General features: G+C 41.2%; 3 protein-coding genes across 3 annotated transcripts; all 3 read left to right on the top strand.

Moving 5' to 3' along the window:
* The first annotated feature begins 532 nt into the window (after positions 1-532).
* nfu1 (NFU1 iron-sulfur cluster scaffold homolog (S. cerevisiae)) lies at positions 533-3,894 on the top strand. The gene is made up of 8 exons (XM_012816015.2): positions 533-639; positions 1,176-1,282; positions 1,374-1,509; positions 1,646-1,712; positions 1,816-1,933; positions 2,063-2,126; positions 2,310-2,484; positions 2,906-3,894. Exons 1-8 carry the CDS (start codon positions 533-535, stop codon positions 2,948-2,950), a joined length of 819 nt encoding a protein of 272 aa, XP_012671469.2. The 3' UTR covers positions 2,951-3,894.
* A 237-nt stretch (positions 3,895-4,131) lies between these two features.
* On the top strand, positions 4,132-7,908 carry LOC105889914 (deoxyribonuclease-2-alpha-like). The gene is made up of 7 exons (XM_012815848.3): positions 4,132-4,323; positions 4,840-4,949; positions 5,081-5,234; positions 5,422-5,524; positions 5,705-5,869; positions 6,253-6,480; positions 7,193-7,908. The coding sequence occupies exons 2-7, from the start codon at positions 4,846-4,848 to the stop codon at positions 7,576-7,578; spliced, it is 1,140 nt and encodes a 379-aa protein (XP_012671302.1). The 5' UTR covers positions 4,132-4,323; positions 4,840-4,845; the 3' UTR covers positions 7,579-7,908.
* Positions 7,909-8,027: 119 nt separating this feature from the next.
* On the top strand, positions 8,028-12,726 carry stambpb (STAM binding protein b). The gene is made up of 10 exons (XM_012816010.3): positions 8,028-8,356; positions 9,217-9,456; positions 9,593-9,668; positions 9,828-9,923; positions 10,330-10,723; positions 10,923-11,047; positions 11,285-11,422; positions 11,724-11,836; positions 11,974-12,073; positions 12,248-12,726. Exons 2-10 carry the CDS (start codon positions 9,254-9,256, stop codon positions 12,302-12,304), a joined length of 1,302 nt encoding a protein of 433 aa, XP_012671464.1. The 5' UTR covers positions 8,028-8,356; positions 9,217-9,253; the 3' UTR covers positions 12,305-12,726.
* Positions 12,727-12,793: the final 67 nt, after the last annotated feature.

Here is a 12,793-nt window from a genome sequence, read left to right on the forward strand (position 1 = left end):
TTGCGTAGCAACCCATTACTTACTGACTTCAAATTACAATGAGTCTGTTACGTTAAATGACCGGACTACTTGCGGAATGATATGAAAGATGTGAATTAGAAGCAAAAAAACCCGTTGCCAATGACAGCGGTCAATATCTTTTCGCAGCCGTGAATATCAGGAAATATTCACCGGCGAACGTTGGGATGGCCCATTCAAATCAACGGAACTTTTTGGAACATTCTGAAGAGCCGTATAATAAGCATGTATATATACCATACATACACATACAGCACAAACAATATTTAAAATACCCATGACAGCTGGTGAACAAAGAGTAGATTGTAATTTACAAATAACCTTCTTTCAGATTATACACTTTTAGGTTCTTTGTATTTAAAAAGGGCATTTTTTCCACCTCTACGTTTAGTGTACTTTTGGTAGCACATACAGTGTGTTAAATGAGCATTGTTTATTCATTTTTGTCATTGTATAATTAAAAACCAATGAATGAACTTCGGCTTTTATTTTGAAAATATTACGAGTGGCGGACATGAGGACATTTTTGTTATTGTCGCTGGCTACACGCTGCTGGCCAAACATGGCATCCTACAGTCGGGTCGGGAGGTTGTGGAATATTTCTGCGTTAATAGCAAGACCGTGAGTTTCCCTTGATTGCCCCGAAGTTTTTCATAGAGCACATAGTCTTTCATAAAACAGTTTATTTACGATTATCTCATTTTACTTCTGTGGTCGTGAGTAGGTGCGTTTCATAATCCTGTCAGTGTAACGTTAAGCTAGCTGCAAGGTCTGACGCAGATTTGTCCTCAATTTAGACTTTCTTAGTCAGCTAACGGCATAGCTAGCAACCTAATGGAGGGTAATGTCACTTTCGTAATATGCAAGTAATAGGTTTTTATGTAAGTGCCATGTATATGACTTGTTTTTTATATATATATATATATATATATATATATATAGGTGCGTTTCATAATCCTATATATATATATATATATATATATATATATAAAAATAAAAAAAAATGTGTGTGTGTTTGTGTATATTTATTATGTATGGAATATACCTCTACACAGTCGATGTACTTTACCTTTCTGTGTTGACTGACATTAGCTGTCTCCCATGAGTTCAAGGCAAATGTGTCAATACAACATCTACAATCCTGAACATTTTTACAGACACGCTGTTCGTAATTATGTTGCTGTACTGGGCAGACCCTCAGCCAAAATGGCAGTTAACGTTACAGGAAGGCTGCCACTGCCATCAGGCCCAAACCATTTATTTGGTAAGCAGTTTTCCACTCGTGTTCTCTAACAGTGCTATCAGATCAAGAATCATCATCTGATTAACTCTTACTTTATTTGCCTTTCTTCCAGTGAGAAACATGTTCATACAGACCCAAGACACCCCAAACCCAAACAGTCTAAAGTTCCTGCCTGGTCGCATTGTGCTGGAGTCTGGGACGATGGATTTTGCTGGGCCTCGTGATGCATTTTCTTCTCCCCTGGCTAGGTGCTCTGCATTTCTGTCTTGCATGCATTTTTATTCAGTTGTTGACAGACTGTGGCTTGACTACACACGCAGAGAGAGTAGGCATTATTTAAATTCACTCATCATTGATCTGACTATAACGTTTGACATTTTACAGGCATCTGTTCAAAATTGATGGTGTCAAAGGCGTTTTTCTGGGTCCAGATTTCATAACAATAACCAAGGTAGGAACTGTATGAAATACAGTGCTATACAGTTTGGCATTAGTAGCATTATGTGGATGCTACAGAAATGACTGATATTCATGTTACTATTTCCATATGTTAGGCTGATGAGACTATGGAGTGGAAAGTAATCAAGCCTGATGTCTTTGCAACAATCATGGACTTCTTTACTACTGGACTTCCTGTGGTCAATGAGGAGGCCACACCACAAGTAGATACAGGTTGGGGGCTTTTGTTTTCTCATCAGCTTTTTAACAAACAAGGCTATTAGACTGACGTAGGACACCTTGAATGAACAGATGTAGCGCATATGTCAGTGTTTGAGTTACACTATGCTCCTTCTCTAACAGCCCCATCAGATGATGATGATGAGGTAGTGTTAATGATAAAAGAACTTCTGGACACTCGTATCAGGTAAGTTGAAAAATAATCAGACCACCATAAAATCAGAATGAACTCTGTGACATGAGTTTGAATCTTAATATTCAATTCAATTAAATTAAATTCAGTTTTATTTATATAGCACCAAAATATCTAAAATCAACCGTTTTAAACCAGTAAGATGCAAACTATGTCTGCTTGTCTTTTGCCCCGCAGGCCTACAGTGCAGGAAGACGGAGGTGACGTAGTGTATAGAGGCTTTGAAGATGGCATCGTGAAACTGCAACTACAGGGCTCCTGCACCAGCTGCCCCAGTTCCATTGTCACTCTCAAGAGCGGAATCCAGAACATGCTCCAGTTCTACGTCCCGGAGGTGGAGGGAGTAGAGCAGGTGAGTTCCGTCAGGTGTTGTTCATTTCTTGCACGCCTACTAATCCTCTCAAAGTTGCTTGTTACTTTGATGATTTTGTGCTTTCATGACTGCCATAGGTATGTTTCCCCCCCACAGGTCTTTGATTTTGAAATTGACATTGGGGAATGGGATCATTTAGAATGGACTTTTATTTTGTTAGCAGTGCAATGACCCTTGGGCAATTCAGAGTGTTCAGTTCTGGTTCACTTGTGAATTCAGGAGTAGTAAAAACAGTGATTCAGTTAAATGTTTTTTTGGCTCATAAATTCAAGAGATTGATTGAAATGGCATAACGAGTTTTTTTTTAAAAGGGCTGAAGTTATCACAGTTAAAGTTATAAAAGTTTAATTACAGGGTTGTAGCATCTCACCCCAAATGTCTTTGTCTGTTCCCCTTTCAGGTGAAAGGTGAGGATGAAGAAGTGGAGCAAGGTGCCAAAGGCTGAACTCAGTTGACACATGACAATGAAAGACATTCATGTCACTCGCACTCAAGCAGCCATGTTTCTTCGCTCTTCCTCCCTCCCTGCCTCTGACAGACAGCTACATGCTACATAGTTAAATGAGGGCCTCAGAAGATGGTCTCATCAACAGCAGTGACCTGCACCCAGTGTATTTATGTCATTGGTCTTTGCCTGGAGTGTTTTGTAGGCCCAGGATTAGAAAGATATGGCTGGCCTGAAGATGTAGCAGACATGTATCGTCTTGCTATGCAACGGTCCTGCAGTGTTGTCCAGTCCATTCTTCAGTTCCCCCCAACAGAGAATCTAAATGTTTTACTTCCGGTTTGCCTCAATTTATTTATTGTGAAACTATTAAATGCCACTCTTGGAGGTGCGTGTCACAAAATCTATTAAGCACTTTGCACAACGCAAGTCACAACGCACAAATGTAATTAAAATGTAGTTGAAGGAGATTGTATGGAGTAGTTCAATGCAAATGACCAGGTGGGCTATTATAAGTAGAACAGATATACAGTTTCTTACTAAGTCAGAGGCAATTTACTCAAGTGTGACACATGAGGTTTATGACAACATTGTCTTTTTGAACTTGTAACATTACATTTAAGTTAATGGCCGTATATTTTAATATCAGAGTATAGGCCGTGTATCAGCAGTAATAAACCAGATTGTTTGATTACTGAACTTTCAAATAACATTAGATACCCATCACCTTGTACAGATTTCATGCTATTCAACAACTATCTTACACTAGCCTCACTGGTTGGTTGTTAAATGATGTCAGGATTCAATGTTCTGATTTCCTAAATATCAGCTTTGTAGGAAGGCATTATAAGGGGGGTGCATTTAACTTCAATTATAAGTGGAATACTACTGTATGTAATTTCTGAGAGCAGCATACTGATAAGGAATAAAATGTATTTTAATTATCAATTTGTCAGCAAATTATTACTATTATAATTCTTTTGTATGTCTTCGCATGACAAACATCATGTAATATATTTGTATTTGCTATCTTGTGTGCGGAAAGAAATAAAAGTCTGATGCATTCCTCAGATGTCATCAAACACCTTAGTGATACTCAGGTAAATAATCTTCAAGGATGTCATTAAAGATTTTTCAGTTTGTAACAACAAACACGTGACCAACCTGATCACATGATCTCGTTCAAGCAGACGTCACGCAGCTTCAAAACACTGATGTGAGGAGTTTAAATGTGTCAGATGGAGGAACAGAGCGTTTTTTGGATTGTCTGAATTTGAAACCAAACCAATCTCTGAAGTGTTACTCGTTTTACTTGAGTGTGAGTTTTACTTTTCAAAAAACCCCAGTCGGTTGACGTTCCTAACATTAAGAAGGTGAGTCATACACAATTCAACAACTTTTCGTGTTGCTGTGATTTCAGCAAGTTTATCTATATCTTAGCCTATGTATGGATTTGCTCCTTGGCTCCGATTAAATCTGTTCAATCAGTTGTTTGTAGACATCATCCTGAAATGTGACATTTTAGTAAACTTAATTTTGCATATTGAAGCAACGTGATACTTTTAGATAAATTACGTTAGTAGTTCTTTACACGATCATATATTTACTCATTGCTCAGTAAATATGCTTACTTTTCAAATGGTTTCGCTTCCTCAGCCTATGTACGGATTTGCTCCTTGGCTCAGATTAAATCGGTTCAATCACTTGTTTGTACACATCATCCTGAAATGTGAAATTTTAATAAACTTAATTCTGCGCATTGAAGCAACGTGATACTTTTTTTTTTTATAAATTACGTTATCTAAAAGCATTAATAGTTCTTTACACGATCATATATTTGCTCATTGCTCAGTAATATACTTACTTTTCAAATGGTTTCGCTTCCTCAGTGGGTCATGTTCGCTGTTCCTCTCGCCCTGTTGCTGCTGCTTTACCAAGCGCTAGAGGGGAGCGCAGGCCCGATTACCTGCTATGATGACTTGGGGAAAGCTGTTGACTGGTCAGTATGAGGACAAATAAAGGGGAAGAAAATAATTCTGGTGCAAATATTATAACGAACTGTTTAATAACACAATACATGCATAAATGCACAGTGTAAGGCTCACCTGCAGAATGGGTGCTCCATTGCAGGTTTTACGTCTATAAACTCCCTCACCATGAGTCCCGTTTAGAGGGGTTGAAGTATCTTTTCATGAACAAAGTGAGTGGGGGATGGACAGATGGGAAAGTACTGGTGAACGACAGTGCAGGAGCCTTGGGAAGGACTGTTGGACAACTATACACGGTCAGCAACGCCTCATGTCAAATACATACATACATACCACATTCGAATATATGACAAACTTAGTTATTGATTGGACAGAACTATAAAAGCAATGAACACATTTCATTATTTATATGCAGTGTTGTCTGTGTTTGGCACTGTTTGTTCACTTAATCAATAACAATGACAATTCCACCTGTTTTTGTAGAGCACTGAGCAGGGCTACATACTGTACAATGATCAGCCACCCACACCAGTGCCAGGGACTGGAAGAGCTGGGAATGTTGGCAGAAGTGGGGGTCATACCAAAGGTAAGGTCGGAGTCTTACCCTCAATTTCACAGTGAAAGCCTTAGAAAAGGACAGTTCTCTAATTATAATTTATAATGGCTTTTGTCATGCATCATTTTTTATAGGCTGCACTTGGTTGTTCCTGCTTTCATATCCTCATATGACTTTATGTGAGAATTCTGTTCTATTTCCCTTCCTCAGGCGTTGTCTTATTTGACAAAAAGCAAGGGTATTGGCTGGTCCACAGCACACCACATTTTCCACCACCCAAGAAAGTCGGACAATTTTCGTACCCAGACACTGGTATTGTGAATGGTCAGAACTTCATCTGTGTCACCTACCCTTTGGATCGCTTCCAGACTATAGGTAAGGTTTGTTATATGAATCAGCTAGTTAGCTAGTCACTATGTATTATTATTATATGAAAAGTTGGTGTAAAAATATTTGTGTTTTTTTTTTATAAAACCTCTGAAAACAGAATCCCTTGACAATGTTATTAATAGGAAATGCTATTTAATAAAACTATTGCCATTCAGATAGATTAATATAAAATACATTTGTTCAAGTGATCTCGTATCTGAATGAAGACATTCTTTACAAGCGATAACTCTCATCCGTATTGCAAATATTTGTCTCTTTTAACAAAAGAACAGTGGAACATGGAATTGGGTGAATATTCTTATTTGTACTAGAAGATTATGTTAATTGTGTGATGTATGAAACTGTATGCTTTGTTTTGTCATACTCAGGGGAACAGCTACAGATTAACCAGCCACACATCTTTGACTGCCATATTCCCGCTTCCCTCAGCTCCTCTGTACAATCCATGGTCCAGCTGTGTAAACAGAGCCAGCAAGAGGGAGGGAATGTCAGTCTTCTACAGGATGCCTCCAAAATAACCAATCGCAGCATAGCACTCACGTCTTTGGGTGGGACCAAATTCATCAACTTTGCCAAAGGAGCATCCTTTGCAGATGGTAAATATGACCAATAACTACAGTGTAGGTTAAGAACATGCACGTTGGGAGGGGTGGCATGTTTAAGTGTCATATATTTAAGCAATATAGTACGAGTGCGAGTGGGGTAGGTAAGGGATATTCCCACGGGTGGTGTTCGGCCGTAGCCACGAGGCCGGAGGCCGAGTGGCGCAGTCAACCAATTAACATTTAAACACGAAGTTATTGATTTAAAAATGTTTATTTCGCCATTGTTTCTCCGCAACAAAAAAATAGTTCCATTGTCAACGTCTTTTGGAATTATAAGAACTTTGAATTAACGGTTATCGCTTAATTGTATCAACGTGCTATAGAATGTTTCATCGCGGAGTGATTTATTTTTAGCTGTGAAAAGTCCGAGTAGGGATGTCCTGGGATATTCCAACTCATGGAACGTCTCTCGTCCAATCAGAAACAGCTAAATAATTCAATAGAACCCAATTGTTTTATAATAAATATTATTGTGGGCCCATTGTACTCTGACCAAACATGCATCATGCCACGGAGGTAGAAATGCTCATTAGCTCCTAGCTTTGTGAATTTATTTATTAATTGTATCTCTCAAGGTTGCACCTGGAATTCCAGGTGACTGACACAAAACACTGGATAGTTTTTTTTACTTTCTGATGCTCTTCGATAATCTTCTGCCTCGTCATTTAGTGTCTACTTCCTTTTCTTTCTGTCATGTATTAAGATCTCTATCACTCCTGGGTGGCCCCAGCTCTTCAGTCGGACCTGCTGGTTCAGTTCTGGCAGCGGTCCACCGGGATTCTGCCCTCAGACTGCTCCCCGAGCTGGAAGGTGTTGAACATACAGGAGCTTGCCCCCGGGCAGAGGTTCACGTTCAAGGCTACAGAGGACCACTCCAAGTGGGCAGTCAGCACTAAGGCTGCGGTCGGAAGTGCAGGTGGCTGGGTCTGCGTGGGAGACATCAACCGCAATAAGGCAGAGGAGAAGAGAGGTGGAGGGACTGTGTGTCTCCAAGACCCCATTGTGTGGAAAGCCTACCGGACCACAGCCCTGAAGTGTGCCTCCTGTGAGGGAGGCCAATGTGACTGTGTTACAACAGCAGGGAGATAGGGCAGCGAAATTGGTTTTCAAGGGGAAAATAGTCTTTATGTCATATGTCTCATATCAGAGGTTCATGCGCTTGGTTTAGGCATTTGCTCGTTTTAAATTAAACATGTTAGATTAAGATTTTTTAAACAAAAGATATCATGCAGTATTGTGGAATTTGAATGGTAGATTGTTTTGAAATGGCCTACAGCAGTCTCTGCTCATGCTTACAGAGCAAACCAATTATATTAGTCAAACATGAAAAGTTTACTGATGTGCAGGGTACACCAGTATTTCATATTTTTTTTTATAAATGATCTTGATGTACAGATTGAAATTAAAAGTTTGCATTAATTGCTAGCCTACTGTTTTACAAATACGTAACTAATATGATTATATGGCTGCTATCTATGTTGACAAAATACAAAATAGCTGTTTGTTACCGAAGATACTGGCAAGGAGCCTATCTTTGTATTTTGTTTCGACTGTAGAGACACAGGAGTAGATTTGTGAGACTGAAGAGCGAGTGCTCGGATTTTGAAAGGGCGGGCGCATGCTTGCGTATTTCCGTTTCGGGATTCTTCCGCGTACAGCCCAAACCATAGACAAAATCTGAAGTAAAGTCGATGCTACCCACAAACCAACTCTGTCTAAATACGCAGATAGTTCAGTATTCTGGAGTGTAAATATTGGGCCGCCACAAAGCTTTTTCGTTGATAAAACAGTTAACAGATAAAAATGTTGGGGGTAACGCTTACCTGATCAAGTAGGCGATAGGCTACCGTCATCCATCAACAATCAGGTAAGGTTGTTTTCTTGCAAACGACACCAGTAGCACGATAGCATGGGTGTCCATGGAAATATTATAAACTCACGCAGCTTACTGTTCCTAAACAAGAGAAGGACAGTAGGAAAACGACACTTTGTACAAGTGTAATTGGGTCTTGAACAATAAATAGTGTTGAGTGAGCAGAGATTTGGGACCCATGCTTACTGTAACACGCTAGCAAATGTTATTGACGTAGACCCTGCCTGTTACTTCGCTGGCTAAACGTGTGGACACATTTGTGTTTCTACAAACTGAAATGAACTAAAGCCAGCCAGTGTAGAAACTGGACGTCAGTAGTCTTTGTATGGTTCGGGTGCAGAACTGGATTTCCCAGATGACGAGAGAGAATGCATTTCAAGGATGGTTGTCTTAAGTACCCTTGGAGCTTATTGTAAACACATTACCCTGAATCCTGTCTATCTATGCAGGTGTCCTCTTTCCACGTGTTTCTGTGGAGGAATGCACAGAGAACTCGCTTTCTTCATTTTCTTACAGTAGTGCTATTGAGCAACAGCATTTCATCATCGCTGTGTTTTCTATAACCACCATACCACTTATCAAAGGCGATCTGCTATGATAAAGAGCTAATTAACAAAGTTATGCAACTAAACTTTTTGCATAACTGTCACTACAGGTCTGACCGATAACTAGTAAGATGAATTCTAAGAAGTGCCATATGGGGGAGTGGGTGTGGTAGTAGATCAAATTACCAGTGTGGTGCAGTGATGGCAATCTGTAGGCTACTTCTCTTTACTCAAGTCATTAAAATACATCTAAAACAAGATCTATATTTAGGATAGGCAATGCTCCATTGATTGGACTGTGCATTCCAGGTGACCTAGTGGGGACCTCCTCTGATTGAAGGGAACCATGTTGGACCACACCGATCCAAGTCTCCCGCCCGAGGAGCGGGTGCGTGCCTTAACCAAAAAGGGGAGTGTGGTGGACGTCAACGAGAACGTGCCCGCTCGCCGCTACTTCCGCTCCGGCATGGAAATGATTCGGATGGCCCACACCTATGCTGAGGAAGGGAACACAGAGCGTGCTTTCATCCTTTACAATAAATACATCACGTAAGAGTTGGGATGTTGTTGGGGGGGGGGGGGGGGGCGGTGTAAGAGTTTTGTGCTGCTGACGGATTCACAACAAAACCTGCATGTTACAGGTGCCATACAAACTTTACATTTAATTTTCATTTCTCCCCTGTAGGCTTTTCATTGAAAAGCTGCCAAAACATCCAGAGTATAAGACTTCAGCTATTCCGGAGAAGAAGGACACTTTAAAGGTTCACATAACATGCAAAACCACTCTGACAGATGTACCCTAATTTTTCATATGAAACATGTGTGTTTGTGTTTTTTCTTGTGTCTAATAAAAACAGCTCTTTAGTATGGCATCAGGAATTGTGTGGTTTCTTATCTGATGCATTTTGTCACCAAAACAGAAACTCAAGGAGGTTGCCTTCCCTCAAGCAGAAGAGCTGAAGAAACATATCATTAGGAGATATGAGAGAGAGTATGCTGAGTATCTTGTCAGAAAGGTAAACTCCTTCCCTGCCTATGTTCTCCAACGATATTACAGCAGTTTGCCAGTATGTTCTACGGGCTGAGTGCTTTTTAAAGAAATTAGTTAATGCCTTTACCAACTTTGCCATATGAAGTCACTCCCCGAGACATTTCCCATCTTGGGCCATGTGTTGCGCACCAAGGCCTTGCTGTTTGCTGTGATTTTTGTCTTGTAGGTCAGGGGAGGGATGTTGGTAAAAGAAAATGCAAGAGAAGTCTTCAGCGAGAAATATGTAGAGAAGCATAGTTGTTGCAAGCAGACAAAAAAGACAAAATGTTTGTTCTTTCTGAGTGTGCTCTAAGTGGAGTTGGCATGAGGGGCGTTGTTACTGCGCTCTATTCTGAAGCTCACCCCGGGTGTGTGTGTGTGGTCGTTTGCAGCAGGAGGAGGAGGAGGCCGTCATGTCCCAGAAGCTGTCGAGGCAGCAAGAGCTGACGGTGGAGAGGCAGCGCGTGGCGGAGATGCAGCGGCGGCAGCGCGAGCAGGAGCAGTTTAGTGCCTTCGAGGATATGATCCGCTTGCAGGAGCTGGAGAAGGAGCGCAAGCGTGTCCTCCAGGAGTTCAACGACCCGGTTCCCAGTGCCCTCAACCCCGGCGGCCCGCTCATCCCCGGCATCCAGGGGCCACCCCTCCCCTCCCCGCAGTCGCCTTCCCCGGCTCAGAGTTCTGTGTGCCCTAGCGCCAACCACTCCAGTGAACCTGCCCGGACACCTGTATCGCCTCCTGCTTTTGACCGTTCGCTCAAGCCAGGATCCCTGATCTCACCTAGCAACAGTAAAGCATTTGATTCACTGTTCTTAAGTCTCTTCTTAGATTTCTTTGTAAAGTCTGTGTTGAATGCCACTTGTGGATACTAGAGATCCATGTGAATTTTCCTATGTGAATTTGAAGCTAATGAAGAGCCAATGAAGCTGATTTTTTGTTGACCTCTTTTTCTCATGAATTTGCATCTCGTTTATTTTCTGTGGTACAGGCATCATGGTCGATGGGCTGAGGCAACTGGCTGTGCCGGCTGAGCTTTGTAGCAACTTCCTGAGACTGGCCAATGCCAACACTATCAGATCAGTGGAGACCTGTGGGATTCTCTGTGGCAAATTGGTACATCATAGAAACCTTCTATGCCCTCTGTGATGTGTTTCCTCTGGCTTCTACAGACCTCTAGGCATGAAGCACAGTGATGAAATGTATAACACACACATTTGTTGTCTTAGCTTGTGTTACATGTCATTGATGGCACCAGTTGCTCTACCAGGCCAGCTAGTTTAAAATCGCTCCACAGTGGCTGTTCGTTAATAATACACTGAAGTGCTCAAACATTGTGACTGTTTGTCCTAGACCAGGAATGCTTTCACGATTACCCATGTGATCGTGCCAAAGCAGTGTGGCGGCCCAGACTACTGTGACACCGAGAATGAAGAGGAGCTCTTCCTGGTCCAGGGAGAGTATGACCTCATCACTCTGGGCTGGATTCATGTGAGTATATGGCTGGTGGTGGTGGTGTGTACGCATGCCAAATGATACACATTTGAAAAAAAAATAAAAAGCTCCTGTTTTGCACGATGTTGATGTAGATTCTTCCTTTTTGATGCGAATCTAGTTCCTTGTTTCTAAATTGGTTCTTCAGTTCTAGAACCATCACAACACTTCCAACACCCTAAAAATATATCTATGGATATGACTACTCTATTATTAAGTATATCACTGAAGAGCAAACACGATTGCATTTGAGATTGAAGTGTGCTTTGCATGCAATTCTGAATTTCATGTTTCGTAGACGCACCCTACACAGACGGCGTTCCTATCCAGCGTTGACCTTCACACACACTGCTCCTACCAACTAATGCTGCCAGAGGCCATCGCTATCGTGTGCTCCCCAAAGTTCAACGAGTGAGTCCCAACACAGGACCTGGGCATTCATGTACAATAGAAACATTTCCAAAACAATTTAAGCCATTTTGGTTGGAAACAATAAAACCTCCATATTCCCTTTGATCGTGACACTGCCTGACTTGATTTTCTGGCAGGACGGGATACTTCAGTCTGACAGACTATGGAATGGAGGAGATCTCTACCTGTAAACAAAAGGGCTTCCATCCACACTCCAAACATCCTCCTCTCTTTGCTGTGAGTGTCACTACCTCTTCAAAATATGATCCCGCCCAATATAACCCCATGAATTCCAGTGTTAAATACATTGTAGTCTAAATTAGTTTATTGGACATTAAATTGATGCAAGGATGTGCACTGCGTTGAATTTTTAAAAAGTACATTCTTCCATCTTTATCTTTGCCATGACAGGAGGGAAGCCATATCGTTATCACAGATGCCACAGTCACAATGCTGGACCTACGATGAAGTGTGATCACATACAAGAGATGGTGCAATGAAGTGGATATCAATCCCTCTTTAACTTTATATTCTCTTACTTTCGGTGGCAACTAGCACTCCAAGAACCTGGATGGGGAGATGATTTAAGCCAAAACCAGAGAGCTTTGGAGTGTAATTAGGGAAAGGACTTCTATGGGCATATCAGCCAGTCAGTCTGATACACAAGTGTAAGAAAGTGAATAAAAATCCTTTAAAATGTTGTCTACTGGGAGCTCAGGGATGGACACTTAACCTCAGAATACTCGTTCTCTCATTAGGATTGTATCACTGTATAGTTCCGTTACTGACCCTCCTGTCTTTTACTCATCTTTATTTATAATCCCCGAATGGTTCCTCACCAGTTGTTGCTAAACTATTAAAGGAGAGAAGTGATATTTTTCAAAGAATGGTAAGTTCTCACAAAGTGCCTTCTTCATTCTGGTCATTCAGAAGCAAACATACCTTACCTGCTATTGT

The sequence above is a fragment of the Clupea harengus genome, chromosome 7 (assembly GCF_900700415.2).
Source record: "Clupea harengus chromosome 7, Ch_v2.0.2, whole genome shotgun sequence".
NCBI lineage: Eukaryota > Metazoa > Chordata > Actinopteri > Clupeiformes > Clupeidae > Clupea > Clupea harengus.